The sequence below is a fragment of the Rattus rattus genome, chromosome 2 (assembly GCF_011064425.1).
Source record: "Rattus rattus isolate New Zealand chromosome 2, Rrattus_CSIRO_v1, whole genome shotgun sequence".
In the NCBI taxonomy this organism is placed as follows: Eukaryota; Metazoa; Chordata; class Mammalia; order Rodentia; family Muridae; genus Rattus; species Rattus rattus.
The window spans coordinates 101,675,461-101,701,690 of record NC_046155.1 but is presented as its reverse complement, the minus strand read 5'-3'; the positions used below and the strand labels follow the sequence as shown (position 1 = coordinate 101,701,690).

General features: G+C 39.7%; 1 protein-coding gene across 1 annotated transcript; it reads left to right on the top strand.

Moving 5' to 3' along the window:
* The first annotated feature begins 17,676 nt into the window (after window positions 1-17,676).
* LOC116894008 (olfactory receptor 51L1-like) lies at window positions 17,677-18,630 on the top strand. The gene has a single exon (XM_032895724.1). It carries the CDS (start codon window positions 17,677-17,679, stop codon window positions 18,628-18,630), a length of 954 nt encoding a protein of 317 aa, XP_032751615.1.
* Window positions 18,631-26,230: the final 7,600 nt, after the last annotated feature.

Below are 26,230 nucleotides of genomic sequence, written 5' to 3'. Positions count from 1 at the left end.
CCCGGAAGAGGCGGCGCAGATCTTCCTGGGTGCTGCCACCTCGGAGAGCCCGTGGGCAGCACCCCGCGAGCGAACTTGAGCCTCGGGACCACAGGTAAGACCAACTTTTCTGCTGCAAGTGACCTGCCTGGTGAACTCAAGACACAGGCCCACAGGAACAACTGAAGACCTGTAGAGGGACAAAACTACACACACAAAAGCAGAACACTCTGTCCCTATAACTGGCTGAAAGAAAACAGTAAAACAGGTCTACAGCACTCCTGACACACAGGCTTATAGGACAGTCTAGCCACTGTCAGATAATCTGATGGCCAGAGGCAAGCGCAGGAACACAAGCAACAGAAACCAAGACTACATGGCATCATCGGAGCCCAATTCTCCCACCAAAACAAACATGGAATATCCAAACACACCAGAAAAGCAAGATCTAGTTTCAAAATCAGATTTGATCATGATGCTGGAGGACTTCAAGAAAAGCGTGAAGAACTCCTTTAGAGAACAAGTAGAAGCCTACAGAGAGGAATCGCATAAAAATCCCTGAAAGAATTCCAGGAAAACACAAACAAACAGTTGAAGGAATTAAAAATGGAAATAGAAGCAATCAAGAAAGAACACATGGAAATAACCCTGGATATAGAAAACCAAAAGAAGAGACAAGGAGCTGTAGATACAAGCTTCACCAACAGAATACAAGAGATGGAAGAGAGAATCTCAGGAGCAGAAGATTCCATAGAAATCATTGACTCAACTGTCAAAAGATAATGTAAAAAGCGGAAAAAGCTACTGGTCCAAAACATACAGGAAATCCAGGACTCAATGAGAAGATCAAACCTAAGGATAATAGGTATAGAAGAGTGAAGACTCCCAGCTCAAAGGACCAGTAAATATCTTCAACAAAATCATAGAAGAAAACTTCCTAACCTAAAAAAAGAGATACCCATAGGCATACAAAAGCCTACAGAACTCCAAATAGATTGGACCAGAAAAGAAACACCTCCCGTCACATAATAGTCAAAACACTAAACGCTCAAAATAAAGAAAAGAATATTAAAAGCAGTAAGGGAAAAAGGTCAAGTAACATATAAAGGCAGACCTATCAGAATCACACCAGACTTCGCCAGAAACTATGAAGGCCAGAAGATCCTGGACTGATGTCATACAGACCCTAAGAGAACACAAATGCCAGCCCAGGCTACTGTATCCTGCAAAACTCTCAATTAACATAGATGGAGAAACCAAGATATTCCATGACAAAACCAAATTTACACAATATCTTTCTACAAATCCAGCACTACAAAGGATAATAAATGGTAAAGCCCAACATAAGGAGGCAAGCTATACCCAAGAAGAGGCAAGAAACTAATCGTCTTGGCAACAAAACAAAGAGAAGAAAAGCACACAAACACAACCTCACATCCAAATATGAATATAACAGGAAGCAATAATCACTATTCCTTAATATCTCTCAACATCAATGGCCTCAACTCCCCAATAAAAAGACATAGATTAACAAACTGGATACACAACGAGGACCCTGCATTCTCTGCCTACAGGAAACACACCTCAGAGACAAAGACAGACACTACCTCAGAGTGAAAAGGCTGGGAAACAACTTTCCAAGCAAATGGTCTGAAGAAGCAAGCTGGAGTAGCCATTCTAATATCAAATAAAATCAATTTCAACTAAAAGTCATCAAAAAAAGATAAGGAAGGACACTTTATATTCATCAAAGGAAAAATCCACCAAGATGAACTCTCAATCCTAAATATCTATGCCCCAAATACAAGGGCACCTACATACGTAAAAAGAAACCTTACTAAAGCTCAAAACACACATTGCACCTCACACAATAATAGTAGGAGATTTCAACACCCACTCTCATCAATGGACAGATCATGGAAACAGAAATTAAACAGAGCGAGACAGACTAAGAGAAGTCATGAGCCAAATGGACTTAACGGATATTTATAGAACGTTCTACCCTAAAGCAAAAGGATATACCTTCTTCTCAGCTCCTCATGGTACTTTCTCCAAAATTGACCATATAATTGGTCAAAAAACAGGCCTCAACAGATACAGAAAGATAGAAATAATCCCATGCGTGCTATCGGACCACCACGGCCTAAAGCTGGTCTTCAATAACAATAAGGGAAGAATGCCCACATATACGTGGAAACTGAACAATGCTCTACTCAATGATAACCTGGTCAAGGAAGAAATAAAGAAAGAAATTAAAAACTTTTTAGAATTTAATGAAAATGAAGGTACAACATACCCAAACTTATGGGACACAATGAAAGCTGTGCTAAGAGGAAAACTCATAGCGCTGAGTGCCTGCAGAAAGAAACAGGAAAGAGCATATGTCAGCAGCTTGACAGCACACCTAAAAGCTCTAGAACAAAAAGAAGCAAATACACCCAGGAGGAGTAGAAGGCAGGAAATAATCAAACTCAGAGCTGAAATCAACCAAGTAGAAACAAAAGGACCATAGAAAGAATCAACAGAACCAAAAGTTGGTTCTTTGAGAAAATCAACAAGATAGATAAACCCTAGCCAGACTAACGAGAGGACACAGAGAGTGTGTCCAAATTAACAAAATCAGAAATGAAAAGGGAGACATAACTACAGATTCAGAGGAAATTCAAAAAATCATCAGATCTTACTATAAAAAGCCTATATACAACAAAACTTGAAAATCTACAGGAAATGGACAATTTCCTAGACAGATACCAGGTACCGAAGTTAAATCAGGAACAGATAAACCAGTTAAACAACCCCATAACTCCTAAGGAAATAGAAGCAGTCATTAAAGGTCTCCCAACCAAAAAGAGCCCAGGTCCAGACGGGTTTAGTGCAGAATTCTATCAGACCTTCATAGAAGACCTCATACCAATATTATCCAAACTATTCCACAAAATTGAAACAGATGGAGCACTACCAATTCCTTCTATGAAGCCACAATTACTCTTATACCTAAACCACACAAAGACCCAACAAAGAAAGAGAACTTCAGACCAATTTCCCTTATGAACATTGGCCTTAAAAATACTCAACAAAATTCTGGCAAACCGAATCCAAGAGCACATCAAAACAATCATCCACCATGATCAAGTAGGCTTCATCCCAGGCATGCAGGGATGGTTTAATATCGGAAAACCATCAACGTGATCCATTATATAAACAAACTGAAAGAACAAAACCACATGATCATTTCATTAGATGCTGAGAAAGCATTTGACAAAATTCAACACCCTTCATGATAAAAAGTCCTGGAAAGAATAGGAATACAAGGCCCATACCTAAACATAGTAAAAAAGCCATATACAGCAAACCAGTTGCTAACATTAAACTAAATGAGAGAAACTTGAAGCAATCCCACTAAAATCAGGGACTAGACAAGGCTGCCCCTCTCTCCCTACTTATTCAATATAGTTCTTGAAGTTCTAGCCAGAGCAATCAGACAACAAAAGGAGGTCAAGGGATACAGATCGGAAAAGAAGAAGTCAAAATATCACTATTTGCAGATGATATGATAGTATATTTAAGTGATGCCAAAAGTTCCACCAGAGAACTACTAAAGCTGATAAACAACTTCAGCAAAGTGGCTGGGTATAAAATTAACTCAAATAAATCAGTAGCCTTCCTCTACACAAAAGAGAAACAAGCCGAGAAAGAAATTAGGGAAACGACACCTTCATAATAGACCCAAATAATATAAAAATACCTCGGTGTGACTTTAACCAAGCAAGTAAAAGATCTGTACAATAAGAACTTCAAGACACTGAAGAAAGAAATTGAAGAAGACCTCAGAAGGTGGAAAGATCTCCCATGCTCATGGATTGGCAGGATTAATATAGTAAAAATGGCCATTTTACCAAAAGCGATCTACAGATTCAATGCAATCCCCATCAAAATACCAATCCAATTCTTCAAAGAGTTAGACAGAACAATTTGCAAATTCATCTGGAATAACAAAAAACCCAGGATAGCTAAAACTATCCTCAACAATAAAAAAAGGACTTCAGGGGAATCACTATCCTGAACTCAAGCAGTATTACAGAGCAATAGTGATAAAAACTGCATGGTATTGGTACAGAGACAGACAGATAGACCAATGGAACAGAATTGAAGACCCAGAAATGAATCCCACACCTATGGTCACTTGATTTTTGACAAAGGAGCCAAATCCATCCAATGGAAAAAGATAGCATTTTCAGCAAATGGTGCTGGTTCAACTGGAGGTCAACATGTAGAAGAATGCAGATCGATCCATGCTTATCACCCTGTACAAAGCTTAAGTCCAAGTGGATCAAGGACCTCCACATCAAACCAGACACCTCAAACTAATAGAAGAAAAACTAGGGAAGCATCTGGAACACATGGGCACTGGAAAAATTTCCTGAACAAAACACCAATGGCTTATGCTCTAAGATCAAGAATGGAAACAAATGGGATCTCATAAAACTGCAAAGCTTCTGTAAAGGCAAAGGACACTGTGGTTAGGACAAAACGGCAACCAACAGATTGGGAAAGATCTTTACCAATCCTACAACAGATAGAGGGCTTATATCCAAAATATACAAAGAACTGAAGAAGTTAGACAGCAAGGAGACAAATAACCCTATTAAAAAATGGGGTTCAGAGCTAAACAGAGAATTCACAGCTGAGGAATGCCGAATGGCTGAGAAACACCTAAAGAAATGTTCAACATCGTTAGTCATAAGGGAAATGCAAATCAAAACAACCCTGAGATTTCACCTCACACCAGTGAGAATGGCTAAGATCAAAAGCTCAGGTGACAGCAAATGCTGGCGAGGATGTGGAGAAAGGGGAACGCTCCTCCATTGTTGGTGGGGTTGCAGACTGCTACAACCATTCTGGAAATCAGTCTGGAGGTTCCTCAGAAAATTGGACATTGAACTGCCTGAGGATCCAGCTATACCTCTCCTGGGCATATACCCAAAAGATGCCCCAACATATAAAAAAGACACGTGCTCCACTATGTTCATCGCAGCCTTATTTATAATAGCCAGAAGCTGGAAAGAACCCAGATGCCCTTCAACAGAGGAATGGATACAGAAAATGTGGTACATCTACACAATGGAATATTACTCAGCTATCAAAAACAATGACTTTGTGAAATTCGTAGGCAAATGGTTGGAACTGGAAACTATCATCCTGAGTGAGCTAACCCAATCACAGAAAGACATACATGGTATGTACTCATTGATAAGTGGCTATTAGCCCAAATGCTTGAGTTACCCTAGATGCCTAGAACAAATGAAACTCAAGACGGATGATCAAAATGTGAGTGCAGATCGCTCATGAGAGACACAGCCAGAATACAGCAAATACAGAGGCGTATGCCAGCAGGAAACCACTGAACTGAGAACGGGACCCCTGTTGAAGGAATCAGAGAAAGAACTGGAAGAGCTTGAAGGAGCTCGAGACCCCATATGTACAGCAATGCCAAGCAACCAGAGCTTCCAGGGACTAAGCCACTACCCCAAGACTATACATGGACTGACCCTGGACTCTGACCTTGTGGGTTGCAATGAATATCCTAGTAAGAGCACCAGTGGAAGGGGAAGCCCTGGGTCCTGCTAAGACTGAACCCCTAGTGAACTAGACTGTTGGGGGAGAGGGCAGCAAGGGGGAGGGTTGGGAGGGGAACACCCATAAGGAAGGGAGGGGGGAGGGGATGTTTGCCCGGAAACCAGGAAAGGGAAAAACATTCGAAATGTATATAAGAAATACTCAAGTTAATAATAAAAAAAAAAAAAGTTAACTGTGTTGTTCATAATGAAAAGTACAGCACATAAAATATCCAAGCCAAAAGATATGAGATAGTACATTAAATAAAAATGTTGATTATTAAAATAATGTTTAATACTTAGGAAACTATTTTCCACGTGGCAATGTAAAAGCCAAGAATGGAGATACATATTGGGAACCCCAGCAATTATATTTGAATTCAAGACCCACCTTGGCTACATAACCAGATTCTCACTGAAAAGAAAAGACGAAGTCAAAAAGGAGAGAAAACTTTTATGAACAGAAAAATCAGAAGGCATAGGTTTTTCAGAACATTTATACCCATTATAAAGAGCACTGTTATGTATAATCTTAACTATATGTTTCATTATATCTAATGCAGGCCAATTTTTCCAAATATCATGACTCAGTTGCATTTCCTAAAATAGATAATTTAGAAAGACTCTGGAACATCCTATATGACTGCTTTGGTGATGATGACAATGACAGCATTTGTTAGCACTTGTTAAGCATTAACAGTGACAGTGCATATTACCACTTATTAAACATGAACAATGGCCTGTGCCTGGAGGTAATCTGATATTACAGCTCTCTGTACACAGATCATGTGGAGAGTAAGCAGGACTCTCAGAAATGCAGACAATCCTGAGAGCACAGGTAAACCACCATTACTGCTCACATTCCTGGCCCAAGAGGAACCACCTGGAGCTCTCTGGACACAGGAACCTAGGAGCAGAATGGGGCAGGATCCTTGCGGTTTCTGCCTGCTCCTAGAGCTGACCCTGTGGCACAGCTGTCTGTACCCAGAAACCACCGGGTGAAAGCCAGTCTTCAGGAGTACCAACACATCTGAGAGAGGAGGTAAGACCATCACTTCTGCTCCAAGACACTTGCCTGGAGCCTGCTGGACACAGGAACTTAGAAGCAGACTGGGGTAGGATCCTTCCGGTTTTCCCCTGCACCTGGAGCTGACCCTGTGTGTGACACAGAATTCTATATACAGATCCTACTGGGAGAAAGCCGGTCTCCAAGAGTGCTGACACAGTCTTACAAAAATCTATCAACATAATCCACTACATAGATAAACCCAAAGAAAAATAAGCACATGGTCATTTATTTAGCTGCTGAAAAAGCATTTGACAAAATTCAACACCATTTCATGTTAAAAGACTTAAAAATATCAGGAATTCAAGGCCCATACCAAAACATAGTAAAAGCAATGTACAGCAAGCCAGTAACCAACATCAAACTAAATGGAGAGAAACTTGAAGGAATCCCACTAAAATCAGGAACTAGACAAGGTGGCCCACTCTCTGCCTATCTATTCAGTATAGTACTTGAAGTTCCAGCTACAGCAATTAGACAACAAAAGGAGGTCAAAAGGATACAAATTGGAAAGGAAGAAGTCAAAATATCACTATTTGCAGATGATATGATAATATACTTAAGTGACCCCCAAAAGTTCCACCAGAGAACTACTAAGCCTGATAAACAACTTCAGCAAAGTTGCTGGATATAAAATTAACTCAAACAAATAAGGAGCCTTTCTCTACCCAAAGGATAAAATGGCTGGGAAAGAAATTAGGGAAATGACACCCTTCACAATAGCCAAAAATAATATAAAATACATCAGTGTGACTCTAACCAACCCAGTGAAAGATTTGTGTGACAAGAACTTCAAGTGTCTGAAGAAAGAAATTGATGATCTCATAAGATAGAAATATCTCCCATGCTCATGGATTGGCAGGGTTAATATTATAAAAATGGTCATCTTGCCAAAAGCAATTTACAGATTCAATGCAATCTCCATCAAAATTCTAACTCAATTATTCATAAAGTTAGAATGAACAATTTGAAAATTCATTTGGAATTGAAAGACCCCCAGAGCGGGGAGACCCTCACTCAAGTCTCAGGATGACATGACCCACCAAGAATTCACGTGAGACTGTCCTTGCTGTAATAACACGAGGTTTATTAATAGGAACCAGTGCACTGGGGTCAAGACTTGTATCCCACGGAGGGGCAGAGGAGTTTGACCCTGAGTAGCTGGGAGAAGACGTATTTAAAGGAAGAAACCACAACCCAAGGGGGTAAGGTTGGAAAATGTTGAGAATACCAGTGAAAAATCACAAGGAGGAGCTTCCTGTTTCTCCAGATTGTTTAACTTTATGGTCAGCCAGTTCCTGGGAGAAGCTTCCTGTTTCTAAAGATTGTTCTTTAAGATTTTAATCTAACTTTATGGTCAGTTAGCTCCTGGGAGAGAGTTGCTGAACCAGCTGGTGTAATTGCAGTTCCAGGGCCTGACCAGTTTCTTTCTTCTGCTCTAAACTTTTGCTTAGGGGGGCAACCTTAAAACTTCTACCTTTCAGAATAACAAAAATCCCAGGAAAGTGAAAACTATCCTCAACAATGAAAGAACTTCTGCGGGAATCACCATCCCTGACCTCAAATTGTATTACAGAACAATAGTGATAAAAACCGTATAGTATTGGTACAAAATCAGGCAGGTAGATCCATGGAATAGAATTGAAGACCCAGAAATGAACCCACACACCTATGGTCATTTGATCTTTGACAAAGAAGCTAAAACCATCCAATGGAAAAAAAGACAGCATTTTCAACAAATGGTGTTGGTTCTACTGGAATTCAGCATGTAGTAGAATGCAAATTGATCTATTCTTATTGCCCTGTACAATGCTCAAGTACTAGTGGATCAAGGACCTCCATATAAAACCAGATACACTCAAACTAATGGATGAAAAAGTATGGAAGAACCTCAAATTCATAGGCACTAGGGAGATTTTCCTGAACAGAACATCAATGGCTCTAAGATCAAGAATCAACAAATAGGACTTCATAAAATTTAAAAGCTTCTGTAAGGCAAAGGACACTGTCATTAGGACAAAACAGCAACCAACAGATTGGTGAAAGATCTTTACCAATCCTATATCCAATAGAGGGCTATCCAATACATACAAAGAACTCAAGAAATTAGACACCAGAGAATCAAATAATCCTATTAAAAATGTGGTACAGAGTTAAACAAAGAATTCTCAACTGAGGAATATCAAATGGCTGAGAAACACCTAAAGAAATGTTCAACATCCTTAGTCATCAGAAAATGCAAATCCAAACAATCCTGAGGTTCCTCCTGACACCAGTCAGAATGGCCAAGATTAAAAATTTCAGGTGACGACATATGCAGGCAAGGACATAGAGAAAGAAAAACGCTCCTCCCATGTGGTGGGATTGCAACCTGGTACAACCACACTGGAAATCAGTCTGGAGTTTCCTCAGAAAATTGGACATAGTGCTTCCTGAAGACCCAACTGTTGTGTAAAATATAAAAAATAAAAAAAGTAAGGTTGTCTTTTTCCTTGCTAGGTCCTGCACCACGGTGCCCCAAGATATCTGCTAGATATCTTGGCGGAAACACATCCCAACTCCATGGTGGCCCAGACCAGCTGCCCCTTAAGAACATTAATAACAACCTGTAAATACACAGAGTGGAATCTAAACATCACCTGTCATATTCTCCTGCCACCGCTTCTCTCCATCTCCCTCCTGTCTCTTCTTTTCCATTCTGTTCTCCTCTTCCTTCAAATTTCTCTCCCACCCATCCATCCATCTCATCCAATGACAGGCCTCCTTCTATCCTGTACCTGCCCTTCACCTGTATTTTACAAATTCAATGGGGAGAAGGTTCTGGTGAAGTCACCTGAGTCCTGAGTACATGACTAGGCAGCTGTCCTTGGGGCAGTGGAATTAGCATCAAAATACAGATAACTCCCGGGCAAACCAGAACACCCAGCTATACCACTCCTGAGCATATACCCAAATGATGCGCCAACATATAACAAGGACACATTTTCCACTGTGTTCATAGCAGCCTTATTTATAATAGCCAGAAGCTGGAAAGAACCCAGATGCCCTTCAACAGAGGAATGGATACTGAAAATATGGTACATTTACACAATGGAGTACTACTCAGCTATTAAAAAGACTTCATGAAATTCATAGGCAAATTGATGGAACTAGACATTATCATCCTGAGTGAGATAACCCAATCACAAAAAATACACACATGGTATGTACTCACTGATAATTGGATACTAGCCCCAAAGCTCAGATTACCCAAGATACAATCCACAACCCACATGAAGCTCAAGAAGAAGGATAATCAAAGTGTGGATATTTCTGTCCTTCTTAGAAGGGAAACAAAAATATTAATAGGAGGAAGTACGGAGACATAGTTTGGAGCAGAGACTGAAAGGAAGACCATCTAGAGACTGCCCCATCTGGGGATACAGCCCATATACATACAGCTACCATACAATATTGCTGATGCCAAGAAGTGCATGCTGACAGGAGCCTGATACAGATGTCTCCTGAGAGGTTCTGCTAGATCATGACAAATACAGAGGCAGATGCATGCAGCCAACCATTGAACTGAGAACAGGGTCCTCATTAGCGGAGTTAGAGAAAGGATTGAAGGAGCTCAAGGGGTTTGTAACCCCATAAGAACAACAATACCAACCAAACAGAGCTCCCAGGTACTAAACCACCATCCATAAAGTACACATGAACAGACCCATGGCTTCAGATGCATATGTAGCAGAGGATGACCTTGTTGGGCACCAATAGGAGAAGCTCTTTGTCCTGCCAAGGCTCGGCCCACTCAGTATAAGGGAATGTCTATGTGGAGAGGAAGGAAGGAGTGGGTGGATAGGTGTGGGAACACCCTCATAGAAGAATGGGGAGGGGATATGGGATAGGTACTTTATGGATGGGAAACCAGGAAAGGGGATAACAACTGAAATTTAAATTAAAAAAATCCAGTAAAAAAAAAAAACATGAACAACGACAGTGTGTATTAATGCACTCATTTTCAATGTCATCTGAGAATTAGGTAGACATTTTTGCATAATGAGAAATTGATATTTCTAGGGAGAAAAAAATCTTTTCATTCATTTCATTGTTGCATTTATTTATTTATTAGACTTCTCAAACAGGACCTCATGCAGCTTAGACTGGTTTCAAACTTGCAGTTGAGCCCTGGATTACCTTGAACTCCTGATTCTCCTGTTTCTGTTTCTCTAGTGCTGACTTGAATTCCAAACATTTAACACCATGTCCAGCTGTCTCAGCAAAAAATTCTAAGGTTACAGAATTGAAATAAAGTTTACCGTGACTGCATTTCTTAGACCATTACAAATAAGAACTTTCATTTCAGGATCTGCTAACTTAGTGAAAGAAATTCCAACTTTTAGCCCTTAACCTTAATGTAGTTTTGTCATACTGTATTTGAACGTTTCAATTTTATATCTAAAAATGAAAGAAAAAAGAACAAACAACAAAAGAAAAATAAGAAGTTTGTAATAGACTCATTTTAGAGCAATATTAGATTTAGAAAATTGAATGGATAGTACAAATTTTTCCCCCAAAGTACCTTTAATTTAGAGACAGACCTGTATCCCAGTCCTGCCTGGAGCCCGTGATTCTCACCTTTCAGCTTCCTGGGAGAGCAGGGATTACAGGTATAGAGCATTATTAAGGCTAGAAGCTATTTTGAACACATACTGTGATCTAGGAATCATTATAAAGCCTCAGTGAGCTGTATATTATTTAAATTAAACAGTATCCTTACTAGGTAAGTACTGTTAAAAGTCAATTTATAGATAAATCAACTGGGGCCAAGAGGTAAAGTAACTTTCCCAAATAACAAAATATGGCATTGTTCTACCTGATGGCAGAATTTGTGTTTTTTATGTCACAGATACTTTAAAAAAACACAAGCAGGGGTTGGGGATTTAGCTCAGTGGTAGAGCACTTGCCTAGCAAGCGCAAGGCCCTGGGTTGGTCCCCAGCTCGAAAAAAAGAAAAAAAAAAAAAAAAACACAAGCAAACAAAATTTATAATAAGCACATTTATCCTGCAAGTGATTCTCTGTTGTAAATGGTCTGGACCATCCCTCATCTTGTTTAATATCATTTGGGTTCCTGAGGCCTTTGAGGGCAGCACTACATTGGTAAAAGAAAATTGTTCAAGCAATGGATAATCACATAACTTCATGCATCACTTAGTGAGGACTCAGAACCTTTGCACATCTCCTTTATCTGTCACATGGGCTCTTGACATCTGTTTTCTGTTTTCTCAAAGACGGGGATTCTTTCTTACTGATTTGGTGTCCAAATATCTGAGCAGACTTGTAATCATTGGCTATCTGCTGAATTCAGGAGTGTGAGTATTTATAGGATCACCTGGAGGGATTTCAAGGGATCTGCTGGAGAAAGAAGAGGGAAAACTAGCTGAAAGTCAACTAATGTATTGTCTAAACAAGATGGCAACTGTATGAGAGGAGAGTGAAAGAAAGACCACCTGACTCACTGAAGCAACACCTGTGGTACTTCCAGGCCACTACTACTACATTTCCACTGAAGAAAACTAAGGCACCAGGATTAAGTTTTTGGAAGGATCCTCAATGTTACTTTGTGTTTGCAAGATCTGCATCAGTCTAAGCAGAATTCTCAGGGGTTTCCAAGGCCCAAAGGAGAAACAACAGGGCCTTATAGATTCCAATGCAGACCACAGCATTAGCCTGAATCAGCCAGAAGAGGCTGGCGCAGGAGAGGGAAAGCTGAAGTGCCTGGAAAGAAGCTGTACAAAATCGTGAGTTGCTGGAGACCCTTTGGATTTTGGTAGTGTAAGCCTACCCAGGGTCCTCTGTGATATCTCAAATCCAGCAGAACTACTTGGAGAGTTGTAAGATAGGGAAGCTCCCGGAATGATGGCCAGTCTGTGACTGGGTCATTGTTCTGTGCTTGCTCCATGTTCTATTAGGAAAAGAAATCTTGGCTTGCTACAGGGCTGTACTTTATAGTTGAATGGTTAAGGTTTTCTTCAGACAAGAAATTGTAATCTCCATAACTGTACTAACACAGCTTGCAACATTTTAGACCAAGTCTTTTTAAAGTTCAATAAGCCACACCATTTTCCTGTAAGGCAGATAAGACATGGGTGAAAATTATCCCTCATAGAAAGAAACCATGTAGTTGACTTGTCCAAAATCATGCTTAAGAGTATCAGACTTTCAAATATGATATGTCCACTAAATTCAGACTATGCACTGAATTTGCCTACCAGTCTACTGTAGACACGAAGAACCATACTCAGAATATAAGAAAAAACCTCATGAAATAATTTTTAAAGAGAGTGTAGTATTGGAAACTGCATCCAGTAATCCACATCTATTGAGTATAGGTCACCTTAAAACTGCATGTAAATGACTTAATAATCTCAAAAACTGAGTAGTTGTTCCAACTTCACAGATGAAGAAATTGAGACTTAGTTATGTTATGCCTAAGCACGGGAGTAAGAGACAAGGCAGCTTTGGTCCGAATGAAGGGCAACCCCAGAGCCAGTACCCTTGGTAATCACACCACACCTACTGTGCCAGAGAACTGCACCACTTCTTGGCTGTTGTGTTCACCAAGATGAGGATGCTGATTCTTCCCTCCCTTGGGTACTGATCTACAGGCTCCTCACAACACCAACCAATACTGCTGCTTGTCTTCCTCTGCACCTCTCTTCACGGTTGATTTTCAACAGTTTTCCCTTCTCACATCCCTCTGTGTCCCTCCCTGTTTCTTCTCTGCCTTTTCCCATCTGTTCTTGGTCCCAGACCTCTTTTGATTCTTCTAAAGTCTTCCATCTATGCAAGATTGCTACACATATCTCTATATCATCAATTCCTTGCCCAAATCTCCCACTATGCATTTCTCTGGCATGCTTTTCCCCATCTTTCAAGCTGGTGTCCCTTCCTTCTCTTGCCCATGTCTCCGGCATCCTCTGCTCCTCAGATTCTCCATTGGAGTTTTAGAAATTCCTGTCCCTCTAACACTCTGTTCTCTAGTGTCTTCCTCAACATCATTTCAGTGCTGGTCTACTTGAATTATTTTGCTTTCTTCATCAACTAATCTCCCTAGTTTCTTTGACCATGACATCATCATAACAACTTACTTTCTATATTCTTATAAAGGCCACCAGTGTGTTCCTCATATTCCACATATCTTGCTGTGACTGTACCTTAACCCTTTCCTTCCTTCAATCTCACTTGTCAACTCATCCTTCAACCAAATTTCTTTTGACTTAAACTGTAAGTTTTTCTTTGCTCTTTTTTTCCTTTGCATTCCTTTTCTTTTGGGGAGGATTAAAGTTATTTTATTAAATCATTCACATCACTTGCGTTAGTGCTAATAGTTTAATCTCTACTCCAGAAATTCTATTGTATGTTTTATCTCTACAAAATAAATTTCAAACAATTATTTACTTTAAAAAAGTAATTTGGAAGTTATGCATATCAGAAAACTATTCGCAATAACTATATATAAGACATACTGGGTACCACTGGCATATTAGCATTCTGTGGTGGAGTGGCTTCCTGTAAAAGAGAATTGTAAAATCAACTACATGACAGTATTTTCTACAAGCCATTTGTGACTAAGTTCTCCATAAATCTAGTGATTCACCCAGCAACAATCCCAAATAGTTTTAAACAAAGATCTTTTCCAAATCTGTTTGTTGCCGTTTTGTCCTATTGACAGTGTCCTTTGCCTTACAGAAGCTTTACAATTTTCTGAGACCCCATTTGTTAATTCTCATTCTTAGAGTATTAGTCATTGGTGTTCTGTTCAGAAAATATTCTCCTCTACTCATGTGTTTGAGGCTTTTCCCTTTTTTCTCTTCCATCAGATTGAGTGTATCTGGTTTTATGTGGAGGTCCTTGATCCACTTGAACTTGAGATTTGTACAGGGAGATAAGAATCGATCAATTTGCATTCTACTATGTGCTAAATTCCAGTTGAACCAAGATCATTTGTTGAAAATGCTGTCTTTTCCACTGGATGGTTTTAGCTTCTTTGTTAAAGATCAAGTGACCATAGGTGTGTGGGTTCATTTCTGGGTCTTCAATTCTATTCCATTGATCTATCTGCCTGTCTCTGTACCAATATCACGCAGTTTTTTTTTGTTTGTTTGTTTTTTGTTTTTTGTTTGTTTGTTTTATCATTAATGCTCTGTAGTATACCTTGAGGTCAGGGATGGTGATTCCCCCAGAAGTTATTTTATTTTTGAGAATAGTTTTTACTGTTCTGGGTTTTTTTGTTATTCCAAATGAATTTGCAAATTTCTCTTTCTAACTCTGTAAAGAATTGAGTTAGAATTCTGATAGGGATTGCACTGAATCTGTAGATTGCTTTTGGCAAGATGGCCATTTTTACTCTATTCATCCTGCTGATTCATGAGCATGGGAGATCTTTTCATCTTCTGAGCTCTTTGATTTCTTCCTTCAAGACTAGAATTTCTTGTCATACAAATCTTTCACTTGTCTGGTTAAAGTCACCTCAAGATATTTTATATTATCTGTGACTATTGTGAAGGGTGTCATTTTTCTAATTTCTTTCTCAGCCTACATATCCTTTGAGTAAAAGATGATTCTTTGATTCTACTGATTTGAAATCTACTTTGAAATCTACTGATTTCTTTGAGTTAATGTTATATTCAGCCACTTTGCTGAAGATGTTTATCAGGTGTAGGAGTTTTCTGGTGGAATTTTTGGGGTCACTAAAGTATACTATCATATCATCTGCAAATAGTGATATTTTGACTTCTTCCTTTCCAATTTGTATCCTTTTGACCTCCTTTCGCTGTCTAATTGCTGTAGCTAGAACTTCAAGCACTATATTGAATAGACAGGGAGAGTCTGGGCAGCCTTGTCTAGTCCTGGATTTTAGTGGGATTGCATCAAGTTTCTCTCCATTTAGTTTGATGTTGGTTACTAGTTTGCTGTATATTACTTTTACTGTTTTTAGGTATGGGCCTTGAATTGCTGGTCTTTCCAAAACTTTTAACATGAAGGGGTGTTGAATTTTGTCAAATGATTTTTCAGCATCTAAAGAAATGATTACTCTGAACCTGTAAGTCAGCCCCCATTAAATATTCTCTTTTATTAAAAAAAAAAGAAATGATCATGTGGTTACTTTTCTTTGAGTTTGTTTATATAGTGGATTATGTTAGTGGATTTCGTATATTGAACCATCCCTCCATCCCTGAGATAAAGCCTACCTGATCATGATGGATGATCATTTTGATGTGTTCTAGGATTCAGTTTGTGAGAATTTTATTGATTATTTTTACATCAATATTTATAAGAGAAATTGGTCTGAAGTTCTCTTTTTTGTTGGGTCTTTGTGTGGTTTTGGTAGCAGCATAACTGTGTCTTTATAGATGGAATTGGGTAGTGTTCCTTCTATTTCTATTTTGTGGGATAGTTTGAAGAGTATTGATATTAGGTGTGCATTGAAGGTCTGATAGAATTTTGCCCTAAACTCCATGTGGTCTGGGCTTTTTTTGGGTGGGAGGGTGATGCTCGCATCTATGACTCCTGATCTCTTTCCTAGATTTTCTATCTCCCTTTGTGATTGTCTCCCTTTGTGATTTCTTTATTGTTTCTATTCCCATTTTCAGACCCTGGATGGTTTTGTTCAATTCCTTCACCTGGTTTGGTTGTGTTTTCCTGTAATTCTGTAAGGGATTTTTGTGTTTCCTCTTTAAGGGCCTCTACCTGTTTACTTGTATTGTCCTGTATTTCTTTAAGGCTGTTATTTATATCCATCTTAAAGTCCTCGGTTATCTTCATGAGATGTGATTAAATCTGAATCTTGCTTTTCCATGTGTTGAGGTATCCAGGGCTTGCAGTGGTGGGAAAACTGGTTTCAGATGATGCCAAGTAGCCTTGTTTTCTGTTGCTTTTGTTCTTGCACTTGCCTCTTGCCATCAGGTTATCTCTGGTGTCCTTTTGTCTTCCTGTCTCTGACTCTGGCTTTTCCCTCCTGTAAGCCTATGTGTCAGCACTCCTGGGAGACCAGCTGTCTCTGAGCAGAATTTGGGTATAGAGATCTCTGGCACAACCTCAGGCCTGGGCACAGATAGAAAAAGGTGCCTGTGACCCTGAAACTACATGTTAAGATAGATTATTGACTAATTTCTAGTTGGCAGTTATAAATTCCTTATCCTCAAGGATTGCTTAGGTAGTCTGTTACTTTTAAATAATTAGAATCTCAGTAAATGGTAATTATGTGTCTGTAAAGACCCAGAGTGAATAGATGTAACATCTACAACTCTTTGTGGAAAAGAATGATCAGAGACATTGAAATATTTGAGCCTGGATTCTGGGCAAGAAAAGCCTGGAACTCCTTGAGAAGGTCTGCATTTGGGAAGAAGAGCATAGCTCATCATTTGATCACATAGACAATATGGAAAGTGTCTACTAGCCAGAAGATAAAAATGGGGAGATGAAAGAAAGGAAATCTTTACAGTGATCTGCAATTTGTTCAGAATAGCTAAAAAAATAACTATTGTACAGAAAGAGAAAAAAATAAGATCACACAAGACCATTTAGGAAAGGAATTTAGATACTCCGCTATACCTGGCTTTGTTTTTTGTTTGTTTGGTTAAAGAAATCTGAGGTAACCATTTATTCATTTTCTCAAGGGCAGGGAAAAATTCATTCATATTTAATGTCACTAAGTGAAGATGTATGTTACATTGCAATAAGAAAATATATGGGTAAATAGGAAAAGAGTGTATCCTGCTTGTGAAGACAGTTGCTAATTAAGAGGCCATTGAAGGTTGGGGATTTAGCTCAGTGGTAGAGCGCTTGCCTAGCAAGCGCAAGGCCCTGGGTTCGGTCCTCAGCTCCGGAAAAAAAAAAAAAAAGAGGCCATTGAAGACCAGACAGAACACGTAGTGGGAGTCTTTCCCTGTGTACACTGGGGGGGGGGGCTCATTCTTATTGTCCTAAGTTTTGACCACATGCCTTCATCCCCAGAGTGTATCTTGAAAATGAAGGTGTCTGTTCCACCAAGTGCCAACTTCAGCTACGCCATATTCTTGCTCACCGGCTTCCCAGGCCTGGAGTGGGCTCATCATTGGATTTCATTGCCCATATTTATGGGGTACTTTGTAGCCATCATGGGTAATACCATTATTTTGCATCTGGTTCGAACTGAGCCTTCTCTCCACCAGCCCATGTACTACTTCCTGGCTATCTTGGCCGTGACAGACTTGGGCCTGTGCATGTCCACGCTGCCTTCCGTGCTAGGGGTGTTATGGTTTGAGGCCCGGAGGGTGGGTCTGGTGCCCTGTGTGCTGCAACAGCACTTCCTCCACTCTTTCTTCTTCATGGAGTCAGCAGTGCTATTTGCTATGGCTCTGGATCGTCTGGTGGCAATCCGATTCCCACTGCGCTATGCATCTGTGCTTACTGGGCCCCGTGTGGCATTGATAGGCACGGTGTTGGGTATGCGGAGTGCAGCTATTACAGCCGCACCCTCACTACACCTATTGACATTTGACTACTGTCACCCTGGTGCTCTCTGCCATGCCTATTGTCTTCATCAGGACATGATTCGCCTGGCCTACTCTGATACACATTTCAACAGACTCTACGGACTGTGCACCATCACGCTGGCCATGGGCTCAGATGTCCTGTTCATCCTGCTCTCCTATGTTGTCATCCTCCGCACTGTGCTGGCCATTGCCTCTGCAGAGGAGAGGCTCAAGGCCCTCAACACATGTGTCTCCCACATCCTGGCTGTGCTCTGTTTTTATGTTCCCGTTCTGGGTCTGTCCATTGTGCACAGATTTGGACAGCACACCTCACCTCTAGTGCACATCCTCATGGGCACAGTGTCTGTTCTTTTCCCACCTGTGATGAACCCTGTGATCTACAGCATCAAGACTCAACAGATCCGCAGGGCCATTGTCAAGGTGATCTCACTGGGTAAGATTCAGTAACAGTTTGTGGCTGGACTATTGTAACTAATGTTAAGGGATGAGTCAAAGCTTCTTTTCAGAATCCTTGCAGCACAGAAGTGTCTGAACTTCGGTAGAATGGTTGTCATGAACTGATTACAATATTATAATTGATGAGAAGAATTAACTCATATACATTCAAAAATATACGCTTTGCTTTCTGAAATGTATAAGTGACTGTTTTTACACAATGTTTGCACTATTCCTTCACAAATTTTGACGCTACTTTCTATAATAATGTTATCACCAATAAATTACTAGAATGACATGGAAGTTAAATTAATGATGTATACACTTCGATCACTTAACAATTTTACTTGTGATCAATCCTCCTAATACTCCCTTTGGACAGTGTTAAAATGACTCCTGATGACTTACTGCTATATCTGTAGGTCAACATATCTCTGCCCTCACACGAGAAGCTTCTTCCTGCCTTAGATGGTGGTAACAAAGAGACCTCAAACAGTCAAAGTGCAGAGAATAAGAGACTGGAGTATTCAGCATTAAATGAGATGTACCTATCACAGACTTTCCCACAAGGCCAGGGAATCTTCATGGAAGAGTGAGCAGAAAGACCCTAAGACTAAGAGGTTGAGGATTAACCATGGAAACTGTGTCCTTCTAAGTGGATCACTGTTTCTCCAGCTCTTTGGAATTAAGTATGTTTTTCACGAAGCTGCACAATTCTTCACTTTTTAATGGCTGACAATTTCATATATGGATACAAGCGATTTTATCTTTTCATCTCCTAGTCCCCACTTTCAGACCACTCCTCTCACACTGTTTTTCCAACAAATCTCTGCCTTTCTGTCATGCCCTCCTTTTGTGTGCGATCCCACTTTAATTAGAGCTTCTTACATGGCCATGGGTGAAATGTTCTCAATGAGAAAGGGAAACTTATGAGCAACAACACTACAGAAAAAAATGGCATCCCTTCTCCCAACAACAGTAGAGGTAGAAAGAGGCTCAAATTTTAAGTATAAGTTGAGTACTTGTCACAAAGCATGCACATACATATATCATTTATTTTATTTTATCGTTATCTATAAATGTGTGTGCTTGAGTAAGTGTATATGCACCATGTATGTGAAGAAGCCCATGGAACTCAGAAGATGAATCTAATTCCCTGGATCTAGAATTATAGGTGGTTGTGAGCCATCATGTGGGCATTAAGAAATCAAAGTCATGTCCACTACAGAGTAGTACACTCTCTTAACTAATGTACCATATCCTCAGTCCTCATGCTCACTTCTTTTTATTCATACTCTGGCATAGTGACCAAAGTTACTTGAGGCCCTCAAGACCTGTGCCTCTCACATACAGGCTATGCTTTGCTTCTGTATGCCTGCGTTGCTCCTGTTCATTACATACAGCTTAGGGAACCATACCTTACCCCTGGTACATCACCATGGGCACTGCATCCTAATCATCCCTCCTTTGATGAACCTTATTATCTATGGTATCAAGACCTAAAAGATTTTATGACAACTCTGTCATCTCCTTTGTTATCCTAACCTATGATACATTCACTAAGCATTTTTTAATATTGCTTCTGTTTTGGGCAGAAAATTGTCTATTTATAATAGCTGCAAAAACCGGATTTCCTTTGACAAATAACTATGTGGCTTCCAATAGGACACCATGGCCTCTCTGAGGTCTCCATAAATGAGATTGGATTGTTGTCAGAAGTATGCCTATCAAATATCCACCTCCTTTGGGCCATCAGAAAGTACATAAATTAGATAGCTCTACACTGGTAATGTGTCCCTGCTAACTCACAGCTTAAAACTGTTCTAGGTGTCCTGATAAACACTGGGAGTAGAAATTCTCTGGTTTAGTCTCTCCTTAAAATGGCTACATAGACAAGACCAGAACAATAACAACATCAATAGGACTGTTAAGATGAAAAGAGAAATTCCAAGAGGACTCATCCCTACACAAAGAACAATGGACAATTAATACTGCTGAGAAGAAGAGAATTAGCTTTCCCAAGATGAGCCCCCTTATTGGTTGTCTAGTGAAAACTGGTCAGCTTTGAAACATAAACAACAAAAATAGACAGCATATTGCAAACATATATATATGCATATACATACATGCACACATGTAACAATGATCAAAGGAAAGGGGGCTATCAAACTATCAACTTGAAGAAGAATGGGAGGGGTTTGAGGGAGGATATCAGGGGGTGGACAAAGGATGAGGAAGGATGTGATGTAATTCTATTTCCATTGTAAAACAATAAAATAAGTAAAAAGAGATAAATTCTGTTTCTGTATTTTGAGAGGTAGTATTTTCATGCAGTGAGCAATAATATACAGGTCCCTTCTCCAAACTAAAGCTTGAATTGTTGCCTCATGGTGTTCTACATCCTCTCCTAACCCACAGCCAGGCTGTCCAGAACCTGTCTCTCATTAAAACCCGCTTTTCAAATGCAGTCTACCAGACACATCTTTAACAATCAGGCTCATTTTTTGTTTGAAAGATGAATATCCATAGCAACCCCTATGAATTAAGATAATGTAGGCTCTGGAGCAAGCCATGCTGCCTGAGCAGCCTGTTATCCCAAGGGGACCTTGCCCCTCCCCCCACATCTCCGCCCACCTTCATCTGACCTGTGGATCCTGAACCAGACAGACAGAAGTCTAGCCTGGCTTTCCTCTAGAGGCTCTACCAACAGCTGACTCAGATGTGAATACCCACAGCCAAATAGTAGATGGAGCTTGGGGACTCTTATGGAAGAGTAGGGGGAAGGATTGCAGCCCCTAAGGGGATAGGAACTCCACAAGAAGACCAAGAGAGTCAACTACCTGTATGCTTGGGACTTTAGAGACTCAACCGCCAACCAAAGAATATACACACATGGGCTGGACCTAGGCTTCTTTGCACATATGTAGCAGAAGTGAAGCTTGCTCTTGATGCAGATCCCAAACAACTGGAGCAGAGGCTGCCCCAAAAGCTGCTGCCTCTACATGAAATATGTTCTTCTTGCTGTCTTCTCTGGCCTCAATGGGAGAGGATGCACCTAGCCTCATAGAGACTTGATGTGCAGGGAAAGGACAATACCCAGGGGGTCTCCACCATCTCAGAGGAGAAGGGGAGGAGAATGGAGGGAAGAATTGTGGGAGAAATGACTGGAGGTCGGGGGAGTAAGCAGAATGTAAAATGAATCAGTAAAATAATAAAAAACTTTCCATTACAATAAAAAAAGTGTAGCAGATATGAAAGCAGTTGCTAGAAGGTTGTCTGGATTTTACATTTGAAGGAGTTAAATGTCACAGTGAGGTAAAAACTGGCCTTACTCACTAACTTTATATTAATTAAAATCATAATAAATGATTTTGGCATATTTCTTTCTTCGTAGATTTTTCTTTATAGCATCTCAGTTTCATGTATTTTGACTGATATGCCACTCTGCACCTTTTCCATTCAAGGCACAGGTAGTGAAGGAAGCACAAAATGGACCAGACAAAAACTAAACAATGTCACAATGACCCCAGAGGCTCAGTATAGATTACATGTATGAAGTGTTATTTCAAGCTAGTTGTCATGTTAGATAGTCTGGGTCAAGCTTTTAGCTTTAAGTAAAGATCTGAAACGCACATTGTCTGTGTCCCATGACATATATATGTATATATGAAATGTAGAACACACTGTCTCCTCACTCCAGAAGCTAGCAGTATAACTCAGAGGACGAGCAAACAAGCCAGCCACTGATCTCCAACTTTTGCTTTAGTTGTAAACATCTAGCAAATCAGCTCGGACAGGCAGCCCTCTGCTGCCCTCTCCTGGTCCTATCTGTGACTACAGTCTTCAAAGAATATACCTTGATCCCTCCCTGTCCTCTCTGGGTGAATGTCTTAGACACTTCTCATTGTTTTTGTCTACCTGCTGTAGGAGAAACGATGGCTAAGTCTGGCCAGTTTCAGAATTCAGTAAATTTTCAAATATTATGGTTTACCAATTATTCCCTTTTCCAACTCCTTCCTGCTTCAGATTGTGCTCAACCGTGTCTCTTGTTAGCTTTTTCTGCCCATTCTGTACATTTGCCTATAGTCTAAATTAGACCTAAACCCTTGGGTTCTTCTTACCTCTTTAATTTATAGTCCAGATGTGAATCAAAAAGAGCAGATGTTTATCTAGCCAACTATCTGTTCTCCTGATGTGTTCAAATGTTTTAGCCCACTACCTACTGGCTAATGGCCCAGAACTGCCTGCTATTTGAGAGATTATGCAACAGAGTTTCTAAGACTCAGCAGTAATCCTGTCCTTCAAAACTATTCTGTTATCTCAATTTTCTGTAGTCATCTAATTGCTCTGAGATCTTTCAACATTTTATTATGTATCAGTGCTTTTGGGTAGGGTGCTTGATCCCGAAGAAAGCTTGATGATGCAGTTCCTAACTTGGATTCCACACCCTTGAAAGCATGCACAACGGGAAGGAATAGCAAAGAAAGAGTTTGAAAACTCTTGAGTAAAGCAACAGAGAGAGTGAATCATAACATATGTCAAGCCTACAGGTGCTTGTATGACCTTGGCATGTCCTTAAGTCCTAATCTAGGTAAAAGGGCCAAGTACGCATGTAAGCTACAAATCCAAACAGTTTTATAGATCATATTTAGCTGGTTTAACACAAGGTAACATGTTTGTGCCTACAGGAAGGGCATATGAATTACTCTGTCTAGTGGGTTTAAGATTTTATAATAAAATAAGGAATAAGCATTAAAGTACTTAGGAAAAGTTATAAATATTAATATTTAAATATTATTATACATACCCTATATTTAAATAAATATTTTATATTATATAGACATAAGCATATCTAAAGAAATGCAACATATTGATGAACATATAAAATCATGAACATATTCAATTTGTACATTTAAATATATGGATAAAATGTGGTGAACACAATCATAAATTTATGCAAACCTCCAACCAAAATTTTCCATAAACACTTCTATTATGTATATACAAGCATTTATGCACATGTATACAAAGTTTAACTTGTGTTTACATAAACTTACACACTTGCATGTGCATGTAAAACCACACACTCACACACACCACTATCGTGTTCTTGTTTTCTCATACTTTCAATCCAAAACAATACCCCTGAGACCTTCTACTCTTGGCCTAATTATTCCTGTAGGCACAGAGATAGGACGATCTTCAAAGGCTGGTTGGCCTGTATCACTAGGGAGATTGACTAACAAGGTGGGGTAGAAAAAGAGCTGCGGTTCCTGGGTTATGATATATAGAAGGGCCAGAGGACCTCTTATTAGTATGCTAATACCAGGCTGAGGCCAACCACCCTGTAGGTGAGTGGTATCCCACAAGAGGGGCTGGTATTACCCTGGAAATCCATTAGTAGCATGGGGAACCTATGGGTAAGCATGAACTTACAGTCTTTGTGCTGAGTTGCCCCTCAGACCTAGTAAACATTTTATTTCTCCTTTCCCCATATCATGAGAGATATTTTACCCTTCATGATACATTCTGGTGTTTGGTAGATAGTCTCGAAATGACAGAGGGGCACTTGAGATGTCTCTTTTCCAGATCTCTCTTGGGTCTTAATCTGCTAAGCTACAAATCTGGAGGCTACATATTGCACAAAGGCATATGGAATATCAGGTTATTCCTATCCAAGAAGTACTCAGTCCAACAACTAAAATTAATCTACTACAGTGTAGAACAAAAGAGAATGAAAAAGAGAGGTTTGGGGCAGGAGAAAGGGAGAAGAGAAGAATGTTAAGTATTTATTAAACAATAGCAATGTGTAAGAAAGACAAGCTTGGGTAATCCTGTCACCATGTAGAAAAGAGCAACAGTAGTTGATCCTGCATAGTAGATCTCAAAAGACATTATGAAATGTAAAGACAGCAGGTGCCTCACACCTGCAACACCAGTACTTGGTCTAGGGCAGAAGACCTCCATGAGTTGAGTTTATGGTCTCTGAATACAACCCATCAATTTGAATTATTAAGGGGAGTGCCAATTTTCTTCCAAATTTCAAGATGAAAAAAAATGTTTGCTTTTTTTATCTCATGTGTATCCTCTGAGTTAAGAACACCTTCTTTTAAGCAGAGTCTCATGCTTTAGCCTAGGCTGATCATGAACTAATCTTCTAAATGGTTTGGTAGAATGAAACACAGAAGTGTTACTTCCTTTATACTAATGTACCTAGAGGGAACACGTGAGCAACAGTTCAATAACGATAACCATCCCAAATTTCGACTAAATTCTATAGCATGTTTCCCTCCTTCCACCTGCATTATTAGAGAACATATTTTCTTCCAACATTCCCGGTGACTTTCCACAGGGCAGGTGGGATCCAGTACTTTGTCTGTTTTGAGTTACTAATTTCTTATTCAGTAACTATGTTTTGATGTTGTTGAATGTATACATCTGAGAAGTTCCTTAATGAAATGAAAATTAGTACAAAGAGCAAAGGGACATTACTTCTTACAATCATACCAGATTTAAAATAAAATCTCAATAATGTCAAGTCTCAGTTAAAAATACAAAGTTAATATCTTCAGTGTGGACAATTGAGGGCACCCATAAAATTGCTTAACTTATAAAAATATAGATGTTGCACAGAACAAGTGAGAAAAGGTCCTTAGGTGAAATACTTGCTTAAAAATGAAATACCACATATGATGATAGAAATGCTACTCTTGTTCCTCCAGATACGAACTTTAAAAGATCTATATTCTTGCCCATCATCCAACTCGCACAGTGAGTTTGTTGGAAAGGCACTGTTTACTAGTGCAGTGCCATTCACACTAGCTCAGAGAACCCACTTGCTAGAAATAGTGCTTACCTGTGCTTCAGAGCTGTGAGCCGGAGAGAACCAAGGGGAGTGAGACTTCCACTGGTAATGCAACGAAGTAACCTGCAGTCCTGTTCTTAGGTATACTGATCTAAAATTTACAGTGCAAGATATGGAGTCTCAAAGCCATTAATAAGGCATGCAAGAACTGACTCGTGCACACTAAGCAAGAAAAGGAAACAACGGAAAATGCATGATGCCCTTAAGCATTATAAGACATTTAGACTAATGCTTTGATGAAGTGAGACTGAAAAGTTTGAGTCAAAGGAAATATATATCCTGAAATACTAATTTAAAAGAGACAGTATCTTGAGTATCAGAATACTTCTATCAAGGAACTCCTGATCCATTTCTGACCTTTCCTCATGAGAGAAAATTTAGACACCTGCCTAGAGAACTCATTTTCCACAGTGGCCAGTATCACTTTCTGGTGGCTGGTGACTACTGCAATTCAAAGCTTCATAAATATAACTAGACCTACTTCTCATAGTTTGTCTTAATAACATAATAATCTCCATTCACAGATTTTAAAGGTCAAGCTCAACACTTTCACCTTCTAGAAAGTAGAAGCCTGAAATCAAGTCAACCACCAATCAAGGCCTCGACCTCTTTCCAGGACATTTCCCAGCATGCCGAGCTTCATTGCTTCCAGAAGCGCTTCAGATATGCGTTCTTCATCTGATGACAGGGGGTACATCGTACCCTCAGCAGCAGAGGTTCCCTCATATCTCAGCAAGTGAGATCTCA

Excerpts from the sequence above, each read along its gene's own strand:
- LOC116894008 (XM_032895724.1), top strand. The coding sequence starts at position 17,677 with ATGAAGGTGTCTGTTCCACCAAGTGCCAACTTCAGCTACGCCATATTC.